Source organism: Peromyscus californicus, unplaced genomic scaffold (assembly GCF_007827085.1).
Source record: "Peromyscus californicus insignis strain IS unplaced genomic scaffold, ASM782708v3 Scaffold_20__1_contigs__length_68692818, whole genome shotgun sequence".
Classification (NCBI taxonomy): Eukaryota; Metazoa; Chordata; class Mammalia; order Rodentia; family Cricetidae; genus Peromyscus; species Peromyscus californicus.
This window is the reverse complement of record NW_026294503.1, coordinates 23,910,455-23,934,596: the sequence shown is the minus strand read 5'-3', so window position 1 is coordinate 23,934,596 and position 24,142 is coordinate 23,910,455. Positions and strand designations below refer to the sequence as shown.

At 42.6% G+C, this 24,142-nt stretch overlaps 1 protein-coding gene across 2 annotated transcripts in view; it reads left to right on the top strand.

Moving 5' to 3' along the window:
• Derl1 (derlin 1) overlaps positions 1-23,357 on the top strand; it is a 29,084-nt gene extending 5,727 nt beyond the window's left edge. Inside the window, exons 2-8 of one of the 2 annotated variants that reach the window (XM_052747836.1) lie at positions 4,783-4,894; positions 10,947-11,011; positions 11,969-11,995; positions 12,478-12,573; positions 13,663-13,715; positions 15,572-15,682; positions 19,779-23,357. In XM_052747836.1, coding sequence (XP_052603796.1) covers positions 4,783-4,894; positions 10,947-11,011; positions 11,969-11,995; positions 12,478-12,573; positions 13,663-13,715; positions 15,572-15,682; positions 19,779-19,917 — 603 coding nt within the window. In that variant the 3' untranslated portion in view covers positions 19,918-23,357. The remainder of the gene's footprint in view (positions 1-4,782; positions 4,895-10,946; positions 11,012-11,968; positions 11,996-12,477; positions 12,574-13,662; positions 13,716-15,571; positions 15,683-19,778) is intronic. The other variant, XM_052747837.1, reaches the window with a different exon arrangement.
• The last annotated feature ends 785 nt before the right edge of the window (positions 23,358-24,142 follow it).

Genomic DNA, 24,142 nt, shown 5'->3' with positions numbered 1-24,142 from the left:
CACTGTTGGAAGAGTAACTAAAGAATAACAGGTCTTTTTGAAGGGTTTATAAGGCAGTGAACGTGTAGGCTAACGTCATCCTTCTGTGAGGAGCTCTGGTTCCTCAGATTACCTAAGTTCTAGTTAGGGCCTAGCTTTTCTCTTGAAGAACACACACACACACACACACACACACACACACACACACACACACACACACACACATTTGTAGCTGGGCATGGTGACACAGACTGTAATTTGAACACCTGGTAGGTTGAGTACCAGGGCCAGTCAGGATTACATAGCAAGACCCTGTCTCAAAAAAAAAAAAAAAAAAAAAAAAAGAAAGCACAACCTTCCCCCCAAAGAACCTCATCCCCAGCAGGGCCAAGAAAACCCTCTGTATGTTAAGGGTCTGGCCTTGGGATGCTGGTGGTGCACAGTTCCCTCCACCAAGTCCTCCCAGTGGGAGTGAGACGCCCAGCTCTGTCTGCCAGTCTTGGTTCCTGCGCTGTGCCTGGCTGCTCCCTTGGCCTTCCAGAGTTGAGAATGTACCCGTCTACTCGTGGCCTGCAAGTAAAGCCTGTTTCCTTATCCTGTTTACATGTCAGATAGAGGAGAGAAGGGGCTGTTGGGATTGCAGAAGTAAACACTGTAGCCTTCTGAAAAGACCCAGTGCTTAGTGATTTCAAATTATAATTTTAAAGTAATACAAAAATAATAAGTCTCGTAGATGAATGAAAGCAAGAATAACTCAAGGGTAAGCTTAATGAACAGGGAAGAGAAGTGAGGTATTTTGACAGACACTGATTTCTAAAGAACAGGTGCACACAGTGGCTAAAAATAGTGTTGTGTCATCAGCGTTAGAGAAAATGTAGTCAGGGAAAAAACCCAAGGTTTCTGTTCTAAGAGCAGGCGTTGAGTAATTTAAAGGAATATGGCAGTAGGTGAAATGTGAATTTTTAAAAACCAGGTCAGTGGGTGTTTTTTGAAAGGTTGTAATAGTAGCACACCTCCATATATTCTTTACTTTTTTTTTTTTAAACAGCACATTTTCAATCTACTTTCTTGATTCTAACCTTTCCAGCCCTGTGAGATAAAGGATGAGGGCAGGTGTTCCAGGACAAATGTCACTAGGTAAACAACGAAAGCCAGCTCCAAAGTCTAGCCATACAAGACTCCAAGGCTTAGGCACTTGCTTCTGCCCTGTATTGCAGGACTTTTTGAAGGCAGGGCTGGCGGGGGGGGGGGGGGGGGGGGGGGAGGCGTGGACAGGTTTACTCTTAGTTTCTTTCTGGGTCATACAAGGATAGCAGTAGTGGAAATGTTTATTAATTGTATTTGTAATACTGATGTCTCTTCTGAGAGGCATTGTAAAGATGAGGGGTTAGTCTTACAAATTCTAGTCATGCTAGGACAGAATTCTATCTCTACTAGTTATTAGTTATTATGTAACTTTTTATCACGCTGTTTCCTCATCTATAAAACTCACCTTTTGAGTCATTTCATGTAAATATACCAAGTAGCGTACTAATTCATTAATTTTTAAAAAAGCTACTAATCAAGGTCTGAGGATGTATACAGCTTAGTTGATAAAGCATTTGCCCAGCATATTCAGGTCCTGGGTTCCACTTCCAGGACTCCCTAACAAAACACAGTAACCAAAAAGTCATTAAGCAATTGGAGGCTGTATATGATTCTCCCCTTATACTTGGAAATTGAGGCTGAGAAATGCTAACTTTACAGCAGCTTGTGTTCAGGGCCTCCCATGTCTTCTGCAGTGCCATTTTTATGAGACAGTGCTGTTTCTGTTGTCAAGCTGTGAATGGAGATGATTGAACTGGTTGCCTCACTGCTTTAGTACGGGTTCTTGGGAGGTCACATTGACTCCATACAGAGCGTTAAGCTCTGGGGGTTGCATTTCTGTCCATGGAGAATGGACTTGGCAGCTCTGTCTTGCAGGTCTCTGACTCTTACCTTCCATTCTAGCAGCCCTGGCTCGTCAGCAACTCTCTTCTATTTATTGTGTGATTGCAGTTCTTGGGGGCTTTGTGCCAAGAGTGTATTCTCCCTTCCTCGTGCCAGCTCTTGCTCATTTTGACTGTCTTCCCATGATTGATCCAGTCATGCTTTTTGTGCTTGGCACATGATAGTGTGCCTTCAGACACATAGCTTGTAAGCCAAAGGTCAGCGTTATGCTGTTTACCAAAGTCTAGGAGGCCATCACTTCATTATTGTTGTTGTTTAGTAATGTTTTGGAGAAGTGAGCCAGTGAATGGTAAAGTGAAAGAAGATATACAATTTGATTTGTGTATAGGCTTGTGTGCTTGGGAGGGCCAAGAGGTTCAATTTTCAAATGCTACCTGCTTTAATGGTTGATTATGAAAGGAAAAAGAGAAAGTTCTGGAGAAAACTGTAGAAGTTAGGCAAGCCTATGTCAGTGTCACATTGATAAAAAAGATGTTGGGCCAGTGGTGGTAGCACACGTCTTTAATCCCAGCACTCGGGAGGCAGAGCCAGGCGGATCTCTGTGAGTTCGAGGCCAGCCTGGGCTACAGAGCGAGATCCAGGACAGGCACCAAAATTACACAGAGAAACCCTGTCTCAAAAAAACAAACAAAAAGATGTTGAGTCTGCCTGACTTTAGAATAGTAGTGAGCCTAGCCAAGAAAAGAATTTGTGAAAGAAAAGGGGGAAGGAGGTTCTATTTCCTTAGATATGAAAAATAGATTATTAAATCAGAAATTAAAATAACTTAGCATAGGCACGCATTCTAAATGAGCTAATCTAAAAGTAGGCCTTAAAATGAATTAGCCTTTCGTACAATTGGAGAAAGTACAGTTGCTTTAATGGAGACCAGAAAGCTAAATGACCATCTAGAAAAGTAAGTTGTGTCTTTTCCTCATTCTATATGAACTGTGAAGGTGTTGCACTAAAATTGAACATGTTTCTATCCTTAGAAAAAAATCTTAGAAAAAATTTGTAAGCATGGTAGTGATGGGTGCACTTGCCTGTGTATTAAACTTTTATGTTGATCTCACAACAACAGTCCTATAGAAGTCAGGGTATTTAAAGACAAGGATAGATCCTGCTGTGTAAACTATAGCCAAGTACCATAACAGCATGAGTCTACTGACAGAAGAGAAGTGACTGTAACAAGACACTTCCATAATACATAAAGAAATGCCAGTCTATCGGGGAAGTGGATGTTTTGAAAATATAGAAAAGATAGGAAGAAAATAGAGTTAGAAAATATAGAAAGATGCTCAGCTGAGGCAGAGGCAGGCGGATCTCTGAGAGTTCAAAGTTACCCTGGTTTACAGAGTGAGTTTCAGGACAGCTAGGGCGGTTACTTAGAGAAACCCAGTCTTGGAAAAAAAAAAGAAAGAAAGAAAGAAAGATGCTCAGCTTTCTCAAAGCAAATAAAAATTAGTTTTCAGGTTTGTGATTGTAAAATACTCTCTGTGTGAATAAGTGTAGAAAGATGGCACTCATCTACATTTTAGAAGGAGGTATAAATTAATTAAACATTTCTGTAGACATTTGGCAATATCTACCAAAATAAGTGCATATGTCTGTTGATCTAACAGATTGATTCACAGGCATTTACTCTCTCTCTGTAAGAGTGTGTGTGTGTGTGTGTGTGTGTGTGTGTGTGTGTGTGTGTATGTATGTGTGTGTGTGTGTTTGTAGAGGATATATAAAAATATTCATCATGGCATCATAACAGTTTAAACGAAGTTTGGATATCCACATAAAGAAAGACTGTGAAGCCAACAGAAATATTTTGTCAAGGGAATGAAGATATAAAACTGCAATTTAAAGTATGGTGAAGAAAGAAGAATCTGATAGAACATAGAAGGAAATAGGCTGTGCATGGTAGTGTGCTCTTAGAATCTTAGCACTCAGGAGGCTGAGACAGGCAGATTGAGTGTTCCAGCATAGCCTGGGCTTTGTGACCCTGTTTCAAAAGCAAAGCAAAGGCCAGGTATGGTGGCACATGCCTTTGATCCCAGCACTTGAGAAGCAGAGCCAGGCAGATCTCTGAGTTTAAGGTTAGCCTAGTCTACATTATGAGTTCCAGGAGAGCCAGGGCTACACAGAGACACCCTTTCTCAACAAATCAAAAACAGAAGCTGGGCCTTGTGGTGCAGGCAACTCTTGATGCAGAGGCAGGAGGATTGAAAGTTGAAGAACTATCTGCTATAGTCAGAGCCAGCCTAGGCAATGTAGTGAGTCCCTCTCTCAAAATAAAATGTGAAAAGAGGGCTGAGATGTATCTCAGTGATAGAGCACTTAACCCATCATGTATGAGGCCTTGGGTTCAGTTCACAGTATTGCCCCCAAAAGGAAACCGGTCAGTTGTTGCTGGAAATAACATTTGGAGATTGAAATCAGGACTTCCCCCTTCATGTTGATTCGCGTGTGTGTGCGCGTGCGCGCGTGTGTGTCTATATTGCCTATTTAGCACATTGGCCTGCTAACCTCTAGCATTTGAGTGTGATACTTTTACCTTAGGATTATCTGTAAGCCTGATCTCAGGCAAGACTAGCCATACATTTACATAGTTTTGATTTTGTTAACTTGTTTAAAAATGTGTATTGATCATTTTTGATGTCCTTTTATTTCATTGATCTGTGAATTGATGTTATATAAGCTGGCGGGAGCTCTGTTTTCACAAATTGTATTGATGATGTCACTTTAGCTCTCATTGAAAGATAGTTAGATTTTGTTTTGTTAAAAGGAAAAAAATGTTCACTCTAGCTCAGAGAAACTGACAGCTGTTTGTTTCGATCTGTTCAGATATGGAGGCCATTCACTGCCACCTTTTATTTCCCCGTGGGTCCAGGAACTGGATTTCTTTATTTGGTCAATTTATATTTCTTATATCAGTATTCTACACGGCTTGAAGCAGGTAAGTTATCCATTACTGTTTGAAGTATTGTTTCATTCTACGTTTACTTGCATTTGAGGGTCATTAGCATTATATAAAGGAATGGATAATGATGGGTTCTTACGTGCACACTTGGTCAGGACTGTATTAGGCACTTAGGCTGCATTTTGTGTTTTGTTTTGTTTTTCCCCCTTTGGAGATGGGGTCTTACTATTTATCCCTGGCTAGATCCAGATGGCCTCCAACTCAGAGATCTACCTGCTCTGCCTCTTGAGTCCTGGGATTAAAGGTGTGCTCTACCACCCCCGGCCTGGCTGAGTTTTTAGTCGCAGAGTGAGTTGTAAAGTAGCAGTGTTATAGAAGGGAATAACAGCAGATGAGAACTTCACATATCTTCCTCATCTGAAAGCCTGGGCTGTGTTCTCTGCAGGGTGTTTACCCACCAGCTCCACAGTTCTTCAGAATTTTCTTGAGTGAGAGCAGCAGGAAATATTAGATAGAAGGATTTAGATTATGGAGATAAACAGAAAATACAGGATAACTTTGAGAGAGCCTGGAACCTATTCCACCGGCCCTGACTGTCTCTGCCCCAGGGTTTTTATAGAGACGCCAAGGGGTGGAGCAAAAGACCTCCTCCCCCAGCACACCCAAGTGCAGACCATCCCAGACACCTGCACTCAGGCCCGTGGTCCTAATCATCCTCTATGCGGACCTGCTGGGTAAAGCCACAAGGAACCTGAAAATGGGCTCCCACAGTTCTCAAACTTATTCCAGGCATTGTCCTGCTAGAGTAAAGCTGGGCTAGAGTGTAAGCATCTCTTAGACTTAGGGTGAAAGGCCTACTTCAAACAGGTCAGAGCCTAGTCTCGTTCTCAGTGGTTAAAGCACCCAACTAGGGGTTGGAGAGGACGGCTCGGTGCGAGTAAAGTGCAAGACTGAGGATTTGATTTCAGCTCCTTTGAGCTATGGAAATAAGCTGGGTGTGGCTCTGCACCTGCAGTTCAGTGCGAGGAGACTAAGACCCAAGCATCCTGGGGGCTCTCTGGCCACCTAGTGGAGTCAGTTGTTAAGTCCAGTTTCAGTGCCTTGCTTAAAAAATAAGGTGGTGAACAGTAGAGAAGATACTATTGACCTTTGACCTTCACACATGCACCATGAGTACCTGCATGTACACACATGCATATACTACACATACACTTCATGTAGTCAGTATTTGGTACTCTGGTAGTTTTTCAAATATAACTTCTTGTATGATATAACGAGAAACAATACAATGTTTTAAAAGTGTCTTGTTGAATTATATATTTCCTACAATATTTTATATGCTGTTTTGAGTTGCTTATACAAAGAAGCTGAATTGATACTCTTTCAAAATACAAATGTACTTTTGTTGAGTATAAACGATTTGCAAAGGTTGGCTGACTTCGGAGATTTTATAAAACCACTGGCTCTTACTTAGGTCAGGTTTCTGAAGCATCCTTGAATCTCCCCAAGACTTGGAAATTATGGCGGTCTTAACAGCTGCAGGGCAGAGTGGGATGGACATGTGCTGTGAAATACAACTTTTCCTTAAGGTGACATTGCTGGCTTTTAAAAAGAAGTCACGGTTTTAATACACAGCATAGGGTGGAGTCCCGGACTTTCTTTGCAGAAAAACAGAAGACTGAGGTCAGTAAGGTAGCTTGCCTGGTAAAGCTGCTCGCCACCAAGGCTGACGGCCTGAGTTTGATTCCCTGAAGGCCACACAGTAGAAGGATAGAACTGACTCCCAGCAAGTTATCCTCTGACCTCTACTTACATGTATACTGATGTATCTGCACGCCCCACACACACACACACACACACGTACACACACACACACAGTGTGCCAGGCCTCACCCCCATACCAGGGCTCTCCTCCTGTCCCCCCGAACCTATGGTTTTCACTCCCCCTTGTTCAGTTCTTGTAGGAGTACGGCTAGCTTAGCACACTCTTGTGATTCACCTGAGGGTGATGAAGGTGTTGGAGCAGCTCTTATTTTAAATACCAGTATCATAAATTTAAGGTCAAGTGTGGAGGATCGATGACAAGTAAGTGAAGCTTTTATTATGGAAAAAATTCAAACATATACAAAATTAGAGAAAAAGTTCAGTGAACCTTTATCTTCTTATTGAGAAGAATTCATCGCACATCACATTGGTTTTTTTTTTGGTTTTCTTTTTTTTTTTTTGGTTTTTCGAGACAGGCTTTCTCTGTGTAGCTTTGCACCTTTCCTGGAACTCACTTGGTAGCCCAGGCTGGCCTTGAATTCACAGAGATCCACCTGCCTCTGCCTCCCGAGTGCTGGGATTAAAGGTGTGCACCACCACCGCCCGGCCACATTGGTTTTTTGAGACAAGGTTTCACTGTGTAACAGCCGTGGCTGTCCTGGAACTAGCTCTGTAGACCAGGTTGGCCTCAAATTCAGAGATACATCTGCCTGCCTCTGCCTCCCAAGTGCTGGGATTAAGGCATGTGCCACCACTGCCTGGTTCATTCTTAACAATTTAGCCAGGCAGGAAAATATGCAAGTAGTCTATTAACTTAAAGCTGTGTGGAGTGCAGCTGTGTTATCTCAAATAGCTGTGACTTTTGGGATATAGGATCACTGCTCAGGACAACTGTTTTCCCGTCTACAAAACAGAGAGTTAAATAGGACATTATCAAAGATTCCTGTCCACAGTAATGTTCACAGCAGCATTAGTCATAGAGGCCACAGAAGGAACTGAAGTCAAGTGCCCATCAATTTACTGGATGAACAGAATGCAACATTATCTATATAATTGACAGTAATGAGGAATAAACTATAACTACATGCTATTCAGAAGAACCTTCAAAATATGACACTGAGTAGAAGAAAACAGTCACGAAAGACCATACATGATATGATCCCATCACAATCACTACAAGAAACACTAGTACAGGCAAATCTAAAGAGCCAGAAAGGAAACTGCTAGTTTCCTATGGCTTGTATGGAAGGGAAATGGGCAACAGTAACAGGTATACTCAGGGCAAAGAAATGGTATAGACTGATTATGATAATGGCCGTACAATTCTACTACATACTAACTGACTTGTGCACTTGACACTCAAGTGAGGAAGCTGGGAGCCAAGAGCTTCCTTGCATGCTAAAACCTACCAATGTTCACAATCCTTGGATACAATGATAGTATTTGCATAGAAACTACACACTGACATACACTGTAAAGTAGATCAGATTACTTATGGTCCCTTTTACAGTGTAAATTGTATGAAATAGCTGCTACAATATGTTGTTTGGGAAATAATGAGAAGAAAGCTGTACAATTCAGTAGACTCATTTTCAATTTTTCAGGCAGTTGACTCAGGACACAGAACCTATAGATACAGAGAGCAACTTTTCATCTCAAAGAAACTGTTTCAAAAATGACTCTCAGCTTGAGCATTTCAAAAATGCTCTGACTCGAAAGAAAGGGAAGCCACTTCTAAGAATAAAAGCAAACAAAAGCAACCAGTAGTCTAATAACTCACAGGTTTCTCTTACCAGGTACTCATAGACAAAATATTAGAGACCAGTTTGCGTTACCTGACCAGGTTAATAAAGCGGGTAAATGGATGTAAGATCCTAAGGAAACAAGAGCAGAAGGTGGTCACATAACCATCGCAGTTCAGATCTAGCTTCTATTATCAAAGTGAGTCCTTAAGGCTTGACATCAGAGGTTTACTGACAAATGAAATGGGATCACACGTGACGTTCTGCTTCACATAACTGAGGGAAGGGCACCGACACAGACAAAACAAGACACGCTAGGAGAGAACTGTGGTTGGCGGATGACAGTCAACAGAGAGTCACACCAACACACACACAACACGAGTACTGACGATGCTGACACCGAGTGAAGGAAGTCAGTTACAGTCTGACCTAACAAATGGCCTACACAGGCAAGTCCACACACAAAGTAGATGAGTGACAGCCAGAAGCTGGGGTGTGGGGATGGGGGCTTAGGAGTGGAGAGCAACTGCTTTGGGTCCACTAAAGGGTTGGTAATGAAACACTGTGAAATTAAACTACTGGGATGGTTACAAATACACTAAAAACTGCTGAATCACATGCTTACAAAGGGTTAAAAATGAACAAAGGAAAGAAATAAATAAAAGCCCCCCCCCCCAAAAAAAAAAAAAAAAAACAACCCAGAAACAAAATACCTTAGCCAGGCGGGGTGGTGGCAGATGCCTTTAATCCCAGCACTTAGCACTCAGGAGGCAGAGGCAAGTGAATCTCTGTGAGTTCAAGTATAGCCTGGTTCTAGGACAGCCAGGGCTGTTACACAGAGAAACCGTGTCTTAAAAAACAAAAGCAGCCGGGTGTTGGTGGTGCACGCCTTTAATCCCAGCACTCGGGAGGCAGAGGCAGGCGGATCTCTGTGAGTTCGAGGCCAGCCTGGGCTACCAAGTGAGTTCCAGGAAAGGCGCAAAGCTACACAGAGAAACGCTGTCTCGAAAAAACAAAAAACAAAAAACAAAAGCAAAACAAAAGAACAAAAAAGAATGAAGCAGTGTTGGCTTAAGAGGTTTTTGATTTGCACTGAAAGACTACAATTTAAGACCAATTAATTGTCTTAAATTGTACACCAAACAATACAGCACTACAGTTTATGTGATCACAGTATCTTAAGTACTTGATCTAAAGAATCCTTAGAAGTCACAGAGCCAGAACCACACCAGCAAAGCATGGCTCTTCTTCACATTCAGAAGTCTTGTTGGAATCTCAGCTGTACTTCATTACAGTGAGCCTTGAGCGCATAAGCACCCTCAACGCCGTGGTTGAAGCGTGCCTTCGAGGGAGTGAACTGGCCCCTCCTCCTTACCCTTCCCTCCTTTTCCATCTTTTGTCTTGAGAACAGGGCCTTTCTATATATAGCCCAGGCTGGCCCAGGCTGGCCCAGACTGGCTTTGGGCCCTGCAGTCCTCAGCTTCCTGAATACTGGGATTATAGGTGCACACTACAAAACCTGCCATTCTGTTTTCTTTCTCCTTCAGATCCGTCCTGCTGTCTTTCTGATACTTGTTCAGGGGTTTGAAGAATTGACTACAAGTGTCTTGTAATCATAGTGGAGTGTGGAGGGGGAAGATAGCTTGTGAGCTAGAGTGACTTTCTAATCATTTTTCCATCTTCCCTCTGCTGCTCTTAAAATGGCCTGACTAAGGCGTTAGGAATTGTCCCTAGACTATAGCACTGGACTGTTTTTCTTTTCCTCCCTTGGAATGAAGCACTCTTAGCAGTGATGGAATGACAAAACGCTAGCCCTTCCCTCGACTTTGGTCGTGTGACTTGATTTTCTCCCTTTTAAGTGAGGGCTCATAGACCTGTCCCTTGCACCTCACAGACACCTTATGGAGAAAATCACATGTGGAGAGGTCTGGCCATTCCTTTGCCCAGTCCTCTTCACATTGTTTTCCCTTGTTGCAGAATGTAAGGGCCTGTAGTAGAGGCCGAATCCACTCAGAACGTCAGCTCAGGACTGGACAAGTGGTAGTCCATCCGTCTAGTATTGATAGTGACAACAGCAGCAGCTGATGTCCCTGTCATAATAATGGGCTTCTAACAGTCACGCTGCAGGGACAACGGTGGTAGCCAGAATGGACGAGGCTTCTGACAAGCTTTCATCTGTAAGTGAGAGACAGGAATTAACCAAGTCTCAAAAGTGTGCCCATCAGATATGTTAGGACTGTGAAGGAAAAGCCAGCAGGTCATAGGAAAGTGAAAGGGCCTCACTGGTGTCTGAGATGAAGCTTTGTATTTCTGGAATTGACTGTCCCCCTTGGGTCTGTTTTAGCCCATGGCAGCCAGAGTGTGTAGCTTTCTGGAAGTCAGTCAGTAGAGCATAAATTGACGGTAGTCAGGTGCCTGTGGTTCAATTTTATTGCCATGGTATAGACTTCAGAAAAAAATTCACTTTTTAAAGAAGTGATTTTTAAATGTTTTCAGTATAATTTTTCAAAGTATTTTTCTCCGTAGATGCTACTTTCTCCCACAGTTCTGAACTCTGATGTTTGCCTTGTGTTTGTTTCTAGGAGCTTTTGATGGGAGGCCAGCAGACTATTTATTCATGCTTCTCTTTAACTGGATTTGCATCGTGGTATCCTTCAGTGCTATTTTAGGCCAGAAATGAGCTCCTCCGCCCCCTCTTTTAAGGTTTTGGGAAATATAACTTGATAAAAATATTTAAATCAGTTTTTATATAGTTTAAAAAACTGTAGTTAATGAAAAATAACAGATTCTTTTTTAAAGCTAGGTTAAATTGTAGGTTTTGGGGATGCCTCCTCTTAGTCTTGCCTCTGGGATTTTTCCTTATTCAATTGAATTTTATTGCTGTCTCCTTGAGCCTGGTTCTCTGTGTTCTCTGGAATGACAGTTTGTTGCTGAAGTACAGTCCATGCTGCAGACAGCTTTTGAAATCTGTGGTGCTTACCAGAAAATTAATTTATAACCAGCTTTATTTTCTGACTTCATTGCTGTCCATCTTTTGAGTCCTAAATAATAATCTAGTCCCTCCATAAGGTCCCTATTGTGGGCATAGTCCATCTTTCTATGAGGCACAGTCGATAGCAAACGGTTGGACCTGACTGCCATTTATAGTTGGCCAAGAGCCAGAAAAATATAGGGCATGGGATACACCCCCTCCTTAAGAGAATACAAGGGGGAAAAAGGTTATGGACTTATTCATGCTGTAAGTCCCTGTGTGTGAGCAGGATCATCCTTTGTTTCAAATGCACAGCCATCTCATCTCCATCCTGTACTTGAAGGAGAGATGCTAAAACGGTAGCAGGGCACCAGAAGAAGATATCAGGTGGCCAAGTTGTGCCGAGGTTGTTCATTTCTGTGTCTCCTGCTCTGCTGGGTGTACAGGCTAATGGGACATTTATGCAGAGTTACCACAACTTTTGTGTGTTCCCTCATCTTAAGTAATCTGATTGATAGACAAATGTTCTTCTTTGGAACAGTGTAATGAAATTCTACTGGAGGGAAATAATCAGATCAACCTTGATATCTATTGAATACTTTCTGCATATGATCTTTAACTTTACAAACCAAGATTACTGGTTTAGCAATGGATATGCAGGTAAGTCTTTCAACTATTTGCCCTTCTGTATGTTTTGGAAGTTAAGATTACATTGAACATATAAAATGATAACTGCTATTATTTTGAATATACTCTTAGCTAAACCTTTGAGGCTCTTGTAGGCATTATATAAATAAATAAATCATTGACTTTTCTGGTTATTTCTGGCTAATGCTTGAGCACTCAGTATGTTCTGGGCATGTGTGAGGTTATGCACTCCTTGAAAATATTATATGGTTAAGGAAAAACTTTATTTTCAAATAACAGCTTGAACTGATGTTTCTGACTTCATGTAAAAACATAATTATATTGATTATAGATTTTTATAGAACTCATTGTATGATAAATGATGCAATTAGTTCATAATTCTAATCATTAGTTTCATTTGCAGATTTTTGGAGAGTAGGTGATGTAGACAGTTCATATTAAATCCTTGTTGCGTGCTCCTGGAGCAGAGGTTCATATGTTGACTTTTTTTGTAGTTGCTGATGATTCCTCTGATCATGTCAGTACTTTATGTCTGGGCCCAGCTGAACAGAGACCTGATTGTATCATTTTGGTTTGGAACACGATTTAAGGTACTTTACCTAGGTGGAGCAAAAACTTAATTTTTATCTTTGTAGTAATCCCCCCTAAGCTGTAATGTGTACCTATCTGACACTTCCAGAAGGGGTCACTGCAGAGTAGTATAGCATAGGCTGGTACCTTCCTCCCCCTCCTCAGTCCTGTTCTAGCCATCCCAGCATCCCTTGCTGATACTGCTTCCAATCCCTCTGACCTTGAGGCTCCTCAGGATATGTCCTTCAGTGACCTTGTGTGTGTGTGTGTGTGTGTGTGTGTGTGTGTGTGTGTGTGTGTGTGTGTGTGTGTGTGTGTTAGTCAGAGAGATAGAGAGAGAGAACCCAAGAGAAATTGCAAGAGAGACAACATAAGGAATCCTGCTATTTCTAATCTTTTTGTCCTTCTGCACACTCTCTTTTAGGTTCTAAATACTTTACCTAGAATCTCACCCTCAAATGCTACCCGAGCTTACTGTTCTCTGTCTGTAATGTCCTACTCATTACAGAACTGAACATCCTTGTCTCCTACCTAGAGTTAGACTTGTCTGGTCTGTGAGATTTTGTTGTACTTACCTCAGTTAGCCTTACAGCCATTTATGTATAACCTTCTTTTTACTAGTTTGTGAAGTTCCCTTGAAGTTCACTAAGCCTTTGGAATGAGGTCTTAAGTTTGCCCAAGGGCTCAAATGTTAGATCTGGAAAGCTAAAGCCTTGTTAGGAGAGTGTTAGTTCAAGACATCCACACACAATGTTAGATAAAAATTCAAGTTAATTATTTGTGACCATTTGCTGGTTGGAGTCTTAGAATTTGGGGTGGTTTTACTGTGTCATCCGTAGACACTTATTTATTTCTTTGTTAATATTAACTCAGCAGGGTATATACTGTATTTGAAAGGACTCCTTCCATGCAGTTACAAGTATACAGATAAGTATAGTTTTAGATAGGAAGATGTAAGTATGATAGGGATGGTGTTAGATTTGAGAAATTTTGTAGTGACCTAGTGATTTCTTTAAAGCCCTAGTTAGTATTTTATTCCCCATTTTTAGTTCCCATAGTGCCATGGTGTCCTCAGACATGGCTGTTCACATCCATGTCCTCTTTCCTAGGCCTGTTACTTACCTTGGGTTATCCTTGGATTCAACTATATCATTGGAGGCTCGTAAGTATTCTTAGATTTATTTAACTGGAAACCAATCCTTGGGAAACTTAATTCATTTTTATCTTCCTTTCCTAGTTTTTTAAAGACTTTAAAGAATCTCAATGTTGATTATGTTAGAACCTTTGAAAGATATTTGGTTATAATTGGTTGCACAGCAGGACTTTAAGCTCCTTTGACATTGGATAGCTATCATTTTGTTAGCTTGTCACTAGATACATTGTGTTTCTAGACATATTTTTTTTAATACATCTGCCTTTCTGTATTCATATTCATACTGAGCAAATAACAGAACTAATTTGCCATGATTCCTCTTAGGAACCTATCCATAAGATTACTCTGTTGTGTATTTTTAAGGCACTTCCATAATGCCTTGAAAATGGCGTACTGCCATAGAAATGGAGAGTCTCAGATAAGTAGTTTTGTGCACAGTTTGATGGCATAGAACTTTGGCCAGGCAGGGTCACATTTCTACTCTCTTGCTGGAGTTAGCACTGAGAGGTAGGAAAACCTTTCATAGTTCTAGTCCAAGTTCACAGAGAGGCCGTCTGTATGGCACTCACTGTCCTGGGCCGGAGGGACAGCACAGTGGTCAAGAGCAGGTACTGACTGCTCTTGCAGAGGACCCAAGTTTGGTTCCCAGCACCCTTGTCAGGCAGCACACAACTGCCTGTAACGTTAGCTCCATGGGTGTCTGATATTTCTGGCCTGCTTGGGGACTTATATCCATGTGCACACATACATAGGCATGCACATACAATTACAAATAAGTTTTAAAGTTTCTTCTGCCTGGTGTGGTGGTGCATGCCTTTAATGCCAATACTTGGGAGGCAGAGGCAGGCTCTCTGAGTTCAAGGCCAGCCTTGTCCACATAGTGATTTCCAGGAAGCCAGAGGTACAGAGAGAAAAATACCTGTCTTGAAAAAAAACAAAAGAAAAAAGAATGAAAATGTTCTTCTTAAAAACAAAACACAGGCTAGAGATATTTTAAGAGCTCCCATTTCTTACATTACCAAATATTTTCAAAAGATAGTAGATTTTTAAAGTGCTAATCCTTCATATAGCTGATGTATTTGCCCTCTGTGAATGTAACTACTCCTCCTGTGTATTTACAGAGAGAAGTGAATGGACTAGAAAGGACTATGTAGATCATAGCACATTTCAAGACTGCTAAATCCCCTCTCCCCTCCCCAACCCACAAGGGCAGAGTGGAGAAGTTACAGGTTTGCTCAGGCAAGATCTCATTGTGGGTAAAGATGAACAGTGGCGTGTGATAGCAGCAGTGGATCGTGAGGTGACTGAGTCCTGGGAAACCTGGAGATGTCAGTCTTAGTTTAGGATGCAGGGCAAAGCTCAACTGTCCTGGGTGCTCTCTGTGTCTCATCTTACTGTCAGGAATGCAAGAGAAACGTGAATCACGGCTCCAGAAACCAGGGCAGTCATTTGTTGTCCATCTTTCTCTTTTCCCAGGCTCTTCTCTTGGCAGTCTGTTTTTACAAACATTGTGTGGTTCAGGAATTCAGAAACTAACTGGCTTTGCGCCTTCCCCAGCTCCTGAAATAGGCTCGAACAAGTTAATATTTTGAGGATGGGCTGGGGGCTTGGAGGCGATTTCAGAGGTGCTGTTGGTCTTGAAGAGCTGTGGGCCTCATTAGTTCTTCGGGCCTGATTTCCCTCTCCCTCAGAATACATTTGTCACTCACACTGTAAAAGGGCCCATTGTGGAGCTGTCACTGACTCCCAGGGACTCTCATGGAGTACAGTGAAGGCTGGCTCTCTTTCCCATGCTCTTAGTTACAACTTGGTGCAGCTCACTGTCTTGCCTGGATGTCTTTGCACTGACTTGACTCTCTTTGCAGGGTGATCAATGAGCTCATTGGAAACCTTGTTGGACATCTTTATTTCTTCCTGATGTTCAGATACCCAATGGACTTGGGAGGAAGGAATTTTCTGTCTACGCCTCAGTTTTTGTAAGTTTTTTCTCCTCTTATTGAATGTTGTGCTGTTCTGTGGTTTTAAGTATCCTGATTGGAGTTTTGTGAGGAGATACCTTACTTTCCTTCCTAAGGGAGAAGAAATGTGAGCCAATAAAGTTCTTACTGTGGCCACGGTCAGGACACCAGGGATTGCTGCCACATCCCTGTCTTTTTCATGACAGCTTCTAGTTAAGGATCACTGACTAGATTAAACCATTGCAAAGAGAGATCAGCTGTGCTGAGCAGGCTGAGGTCCTTGATTGTACTGTAGAGTGCCACACAGTAGGCTGAGAGGCAGGCATCATAAAGGATGACACCACAATTTCTCTTGGAACATCAGTTTTACCCATGATGATGGTTGAGTAAGTTAGCCCATTATTTGCAGTTTTCTAAAATGTGTTTTTATTTGTTTTTATTTTTGTTTTAGGGATAGGGTTCCTGCTGTATAGTTCAGACTAGCCTCAAACACTCCACCCTCTGCCTCAGTCTCCCAAGGGCTGGAACTACAGGTGTGCCACCACCCTGCCTGGTTTAAACTTTTATCTATAAAATATTATAGACTAGAAATCTTGTAGATTGTTTAGAGTTAAAATGAGAGAGGGACTTCAGATTTGTGTAGCAGTTCCAACTCCTCGGAACTATGTGCTTTGTTGTTTTCTTCTTTTAGAATTAATTAAGAAGAGGCCAAGGACAATAGCTTTTGTGGGTTCGATGCCATTCCCTTTGTGTACTACTTTGATACTGGTCAAGTTACTTATTAAAACCTCCAACCTTTGCTTCTTAAGTCTGAGTTGAGAGGCTGCCCCTGTCTCACAGGACTGGATAAAGCAAGGCTCATTGTTGAAGGCAAAGTGGTGGGTTGTGGATTAATGGCATAGTGCTGGAGTCTGAGTTAACTAAAGCCATGTACCTAATGTCGAGGAATGGTGGCTGGGATGAGATGCTCAAACAGTGTGTAAGTAGCATGACCGTTCTGTCAGTGAAGCAGAAGGCTGTTAAAGAGGGACCAGTTAATCACCATCTGAGTGTCACAGCCTGCCTGACACCTAATTTTGTGCAGGGATAGGAAATAATTACTGGCATTTAAGAGTTAAAAAATTGAACCCCATTGAATCAAGACATTATTTTTATGTATGCAGTTCTGTCTTTTTTCCTTGGTTTTCTTTTTTTTTTTTTTTGGTTTTTCGAGACAGGGTTTCTCTGTGTAGCTTTGCGCCTTTCCTGGAACTCGCTTTGGAGACCAGGCTGGCCTCGAACTCACAGAGATCCGCCTGGCTCTGCCTCCCGAGTGCTGGGATTAAAGGCGTGCGCCACCACCGCCCGGCCTGTCTTTTTTCCAAGTGGTAGGTGAGGGGCAGTAACACCTGAGTGGTCTTCACCACCAGCTCTGTGCAGGTTAGGGTATGTTTGTGGAAGACATTTGATTGCAGACTGTAATAGTCAGAAAAATTCAGTGGCTTGTTTGTTTTTAAAAGAGAATAAGAAGACATTTGTTTCTCTCGTTGCCTTTGGGTTGCCTTCAGGCTGAGAAAACAAATGACCAATCTGTTTCTAATCTCCGAAGGCCACAGCAGGGCCAGGTTTGGATCTCTGAGCTGGGTTATCAAGGAGGTTTGGCAGATGCATAGCTTAAACAGGCTGTGCTCTGGGAGTCACCAGCATGACTTTACCTTCAGTGGCTGCTTTCTGACTGAACAGCTTATAGAGAGTTTTTTTTTTTTTTTTTTTTTTTTTTTGGTTTTTCGAGACAGGGTTTCTCTGTGTAGCTTTGCGCCTTTCCTGGAACTCACTTGGTAGTCCAGGCTGGCCTCGAACTCACAGAGATCCGCCTGGCTCTGCCTCCCGAGTGCTGGGATTAAAGGCGTGCGCCACCACCGCCCGGCTAGCGCCACCACCGCCCGGCTGAGAGTTTTGAGTAGTGGACAAAGTGTAGAAAATCCTAACAGCAAAGTCGGCAGGCAGCACACTGGAGCCTGCCTTCCGCTTGAGCTTTCTCTGTTGGTGGATGCCCTTCTGTTCAATTTTGCATAAAGATCAGATGGCAAAATGTAGCTCCTTGCAAAAGCAGTAACTGCTTTGGAATTACCATAAATTTTTGTTGATTATGTATAATTGGGTGTCTTTTTATTCTAATTACTGGCGTTTAATTTCACTCTCAGCTTAAGCAGTGGAGCCGGCTTCGGTATTGTCTTGAGTACACAGTGGAGTGAGACAGCCTACTGCCTTTCTCAAGGGCTGGTCTAGTGTGGACTTCAGAGGAATAGTGTGCAGGATGTCATAGATGTTGACAATTTGGCACCTGGAAATGACACTTCAATTTAATGATAAAACTGTATTTTCTTTTATTTATTAGTTTTTTAAAGACAGAGTTTTGCTATGGACTTCTTGATAGCTGGAGATTTGTCATCCTGCCTCAGCCTCCCAAGTGCTGGGATTATAGGCGTGTGTAACCGTGTCTGTGTGTTTAAGAGAGAGGAACTGACTTATAGAATTCTAAGATAATCCATATTCTGTACTCCATTTAAAAAAAACAGCTATATCTTTTCTTCTATACAGATTTCTTCCAACAGTTAATTTTCTGTTTAAAAGAGGTCATTCTCTTTTTTTGGGAAGGAGTGTGAAGGTATTAAGAATGTTTCAACAGTAGTACTCACTGTTGTAGCAAAAAGCTTCAGTGCATATGAAGGCGTATATATAGATATTAGCTTAGAGTCAGGGGATCTGAGTTTCAATACTATTATTCCTGAAGAACCTCACTCAGTTTTTGCCTCCTTTTTCTTGATTTAATAAATTTTATAGCTGGGAACTCTGGCACATGCCTGTAATCTCAGATACTTGAGAGGATGAGACCAGAGGTTCTGGAGTTCAAGGCTAGCCTGGGCAACTTAGTAGACCTTGTTACAAACAAACAAACAAACAAAATTTTACAAAAGAGGCCATGAACATAGCACAGTTGTAGAGAGCTTGCCTAGCACTCCTGAGGTTTTAGATTCAACCCCCCAGAACAGCCAAAAAGGAAAAGAAGGGAGGGGGGGGGAGGGAGGGAGGGAGGGAGGGAGGAAGGAAGGAAGGAAGGAAGGAAGGAAGGAAGGAAGTGTGTGTGTGTATGTGTTTAATATCCTTACAGGGTTATTGTGACAGTCCAGTGAATTTCTAAATATGACATAACACAGGAACTCTTTGAACAGTAAGCTGCTTTCCTGTAAGGTGTAAGTAAGCTTGATGAAGTTGGGTGTTGATGTGAATAGTCACTTGTCATGACTTACTCTGGGTGCAGAGGGTTTAAAACCAGGGTATCAGTTTATACTTCCTGCCTTCCAGCAACAGTTTAAGCTTTAGAACCCAATAACTCAAAGAGGTCCAAACACATTGTCAATTTACTAATAACGCAGACAATGAAGAAAAATGCTGGAAAATATTACTGAGAACAGAGACATAGGTTGAAGTTTTGTTAGCTGTCCTGTGATGTCTGGTTTATTAATTTGTAAGGTGAGAGATCATGTGACCTTTTGGGGCCTTGGCGTTGGCACTATCTGAGATGGGAAGGGTACAGTTGATGTACAGATGAGGGGTAAACTAGAAATAAAACCACAGCTTTAAGACAGAAAGCATCATGGCTCAGACATCTCCAGAGCTTTGGAGATGCTGTGCAGGGCCCACACATGCTGCCTGTGGGTTTGTCCTCTGAAAGTGACGTGAGTTCATTTTGAATTCTTTGATCCAGTCTGACCCATATGCTTACACACCAAGAAGCCATCGGTGGTTCTTCTGCCTTTTGGGCTTGTGTGTGTAATCTTTTTGTTTCCATATTGCTCTGCATGAATTACTTTTATAATCGGTGAAAAAAATCTGGAGAGCGTGAATTTAACTGAAAGCTTGATGAAGTTAAGAAACGTGAAAAGCAATTGCCATCTGTGGTCAGGGCATTGCACTGGGTGCTAAAAAGGAAAGCTAAGTAAGACAGTACCCCTGGCCTCTGTCATCATGTGACAGATGTTTTGGAACACCCGGGAGGGAGATGGTCCAAGTGGCCGGAGATGGTGCACAAGTGACTCTGTTCTGTCTGTCTTTTTCCTTCTCTCTACTCCAGGTACCGCTGGCTACCCAGCAGGAGAGGAGGGGTGTCAGGCTTTGGTGTGCCCCCAGCCAGCATGAGGCGAGCTGCTGACCAGAATGGCGGAGGCGGGAGACACAACTGGGGCCAGGGCTTCCGACTTGGAGACCAGTGAGGAGCAGCCCTGGCCTACTCACCAGCCATGCTAAGCAGATGACAGTTTCCTCCCAGTGCTGGGCACGCTTAATGGCCAAGTTCTTGCTGCCGTTCTTGGACCTGACCCACGCTGAATGTAGTCTTTCCGTACAAGACGACATTTTTAAATCCTGAAGGAAAATACAAGTGTTCTTCAAGTTTCATGATGTTCATTCAAGTCCTTACTGCTCTGAAGAACAAATATCAGCTGTGCAGATTTCAAAACCAACTCCTTTTCTGGTGTCTTCTTCCTCCCTTTCCATCTGAATAATGGGCTGGGCAAGTGGGGTTGGTTAGCCAAGCCCTGTGAAAGGATCCCTTCCTCTTTCTCACACACATGTCCCCAGAGTTGCAGCTAGAGTTGTCCACAAAATGGTTTTGCCTTTGACAAACTCTGATTTATTGACTTTTGCCAAAGCTTGGTCACAGAGAGCTTGTTGCCACCTCGTTCTCGGCTGTTACTGGCAGGACTGTGACAGTAGGGAGAAGAGTGGAGCAGCGGCTGAAGGGCTTTCTCAGCTGTGGGGACTGGAGCAGCCTGACAGCAGTGCAGCCACTGGCCGCCGCTGCCACCGCCGCCGCCGCCGCCGCCTCAGTTATTTATATACAGAAGCACCACTGAGTCAGTGAGGGCCCAGACTGGGAGTGGTGACGTTTAGGAGTTGTTGCTAGGCACTTTTCTCTCCCTAAGCCAAGTGATCAAAACCATAGTGGAGTGCTTCTAACATAGAGAATGGGTTTAAACATGCTGTCTGTGTTTCTTCATGGGGTGTACTAGCTTTGTGTACCCTGAGCAGTTGTGCTGTGCTGTGTTGTGTTAGGAGCTTCCAGATCACACTGGCCAGACATGTCCTGGAGGCAAACTTCGGGGCACCGATTCCGTTTCCTCCTCATTGTGGGTGGGCGTTGATTGAGTCAGTGGAGGAGAGAGCTTCAGACTCTTTAAATTTTTCTTTCATTGTTTTCTGTCCCTTAACTTTTTGGTCAAGTGTTTTGGTTCCTGGTGAGGGAAGTACAGCTCTTTGGATGTGTGTCAGTCAGTCTTTAAGGCTAACAGAAGCAGACCTGAGTAAGGCACACATAATTAGAGGTTCCAATAGCTTTAGAATTATTCATCTTTATTATCTTGGGTCATGCATGTATACACTTTGTGAATCAGACCTACTCCCTTTTTATAGGTGGGCTTTTGCCAGCCGAGCTCGGCTCATCACTAAATAAAGTTTTCTGAAGGCTACAGTGCTTTATATAGTTACTTTATGTTTTGATTCTGAAACCAGACTGCTGGGAGCAGTGTGGTGTGGCCGCTGTACTTTGAATGTTGTCACAGGTTTCCAGTACTTTGGTTCCTTTCAGGAAATGTGCCCTAACAGTATGACTTGTCTTTCTCTGCTCAACTGTGATGTGTGTTGTATTAGGAAGTGGGAGTCTGAAAGTTTGTGTACCTCTCCATATTTAATGTATATGATAAACTATTGGGTGGAGAGAGGCTGACCCTAAACTCTGGTTCTCCTGCTGACCTGAGGCTGTGATAAAAGGTGTTTTTGTAAAATTCCAGAGGCCACTCTTCCTATGGCATTGCACATGCGCTCCCTGGGCAAGGTGGAGGCTCGAACGCGAAAAGAACTCTGCCAGGGAGAGAGCAAGAGACTCTATACTCTCCCACCAGGCTGGTTCCTGAGAGCGCTTTTTCTAAGGGTCTGCAAGTATGTAGAACTTCTGTTCAAGGCGCAATGTTCACTAAATTGTTTCTCTTGAACATGGTTAGGAAGCTGATAATTTTATTATCTTGCCTGGATTACCAGTCCTTCCGGGATAGTTTTACCAAAGCAAGCTGTTTCAGTTTTGACTTCACAAGGTAAGACATCACAGTGGGTTCTCTTTATGAATGTGAAAAAACCTTATTTTGTACAGACAGCTTTCCTTTTTGTAACTAATCCTTTTTACTGGTAAATATTGTAAATTAAAATGTGCAACTTGAAGGCTGTCTATGTTAAGTTTCCATACCTCTGCTGTGCTGTGTTATACAATGTAACTTATGTTATTGTCTTCACTGGATCAGTTTTCTGTGATCTCCAGTAGTTTTTGATTAGCAGGACACAGCAAGCCTTTTTGTATATGGTTGTTCATATATTAGAGAATGTTGGAACTCCTGGAAGAATTAGTGCTGAGTTTTCCTTTGTGTGTGTGTGTGTGTGTGTGTGTGTGTGTGTGTATGTGTATGAGAGAGAGAAAGTGAGAGTGTGAGTGTGTATATGAGAGAAAGTGTGTATGTGTGTGCAAGTGTGTATATATGTGTGAGAGTATGAGTATGTGTGAATGTGTAAGAAAGGGTATGTGTGAATTTGTGAGAAAAAGTGAATGTATGTGAGAGTGATTTGTGTGTGTGTGTGTGTGTGTGTTATGTATGTATTGATTGGGTCTTGGTATGTAGCCCAGTCTGTCTGTCTAAACTTGGAATACTCCTGCCTCAGCCTCCCAAGTTCTGGGATTAGGCATATACCACCACCTCTAGCTTGGGTTTTTGTTTAATGAAGCAGGGTGCTTCAAGTTTGAGGCTTTCACCCATGGACGTGAGTGTTGTAGTTCTGGAATTATATAAACCTTCCTTATGGAAGAGCCCCAGACTAGAACACACATGCTTGTTTTTTTATCTTAAAGGTGAACAGTTTGAGTATGGCTTCCTGGCCTTGCAGTGCATTTATTCCAAGATAGCAACATGAAGAAGCCGAGCCATGCACCTCCTTTCTCGCAATAGACAGATATGGAGCAAGAAGAAGAACGGTCCTGTTGATTTGTAACAACAGGACGTTGCCAGTCTCGCGATGTTCTGAGCCCCCTTTGGAATGGACCAATGGCAGGCGATGTTGCAGTTGCCGGCATCTTCCTTGCCGTGGTGTGAGGTCCTTGCCATTGTACATTTGCAGTGGTGGCAATACTGGATAATGAAACTTGCTAACCCGTGGGAAAAGGCACACATCCTTCTGGACTTCTCACTGGCAGTATCTTGGAAGCCTGGCCTGGGCAAGCGTGATTGTTGGCAGTTGATTTGTTTGCTTTCCTGAGTGACTCTGGGTTGGGATTGGGTGATGCTGTGTCCTGTGGTTCCTTGGGTGTGTGGTTTAAGCCCAGGGCTCTTGCCCAGGTGTTTTCCTTCTTCCACATGGTTCTGTTCTCTCCCATCTGTCCTGACATGCTAATGTCTGCATTCAGGTGTATCCATTATGAATATTTTAGGACTCCATGGCTTTTTTTTCTGACATGAAACTCATTTGGGATTGGGGGTAGGGAGTAATTATCTTGTGTCATTCTCTTCCTACATATTTTTAAAGTTCCTGGTGATTCTGATACTCAGTTGGCTTTGGGAACCAATGTTTAAACCAACGTTTTTCTTTCATTAAATGTGTTCTTTTGATAATTTCATACATGTGTCTATATAGTACATTTTAATTACTGTCACACTCATCCTCTCTTATCCCTCTCACATCTATTACCAGCTCTCTACAAGACTCTTCCTCACATTTATAGAGTTGGGTTTCGTGACACAGAGTGTAACCAGGACTGTTTGTGTGTTTATAGGTTTGCTACTATTCACTGGAGCATGGTGAACTCATCAGTAGTTACACAATTGAAGACAATGTCTACTCGCCCCCAGAATGCATCAGTAGCTCATAGTTCAGCAGGGAAAGTAGAGTCTCATGGGCCCCTTTGTGATCTATGATTGACTGTTGACAAGCCCAGTCTAGTGCAGGCCCATTGCTGGCAGCCACTGCTGTTGTGAGATCATGATTGAAATGGCTGTGCCATACCTACACAGTTTCATAGCTCTCCCTTTCTTCCAGCTCTTACATTCTTCCTGTTCCTTCTGCATTGTTCCTGCAACTTTAGAGGGAGTAGTAGAGATGACCTGTTGAGAGCTAAGCCATCAACTGTAACTTAGTATCTTGAACAATTCTTTCTTCATCTGCTACCTTTCTTAGAGGGCAGCTTGATACTGTGTCAGTTTAGCTAAACAATAATAGTAAGTTTCCACTAGGACCTAAGGCTTCAGCCATGAGTTTTTAACTGTTTATAGTGCCAGGCATGGGTTTCTTTTTGTGGAATGGACCTCAAAACCAATCAGAGTGCTTGGTTGCCCCCATAACAGTTGTACCATAATCGCACTAGTGGGAATATCTTGCTTTGCATGTTGGTATTGTAGTTTGTAG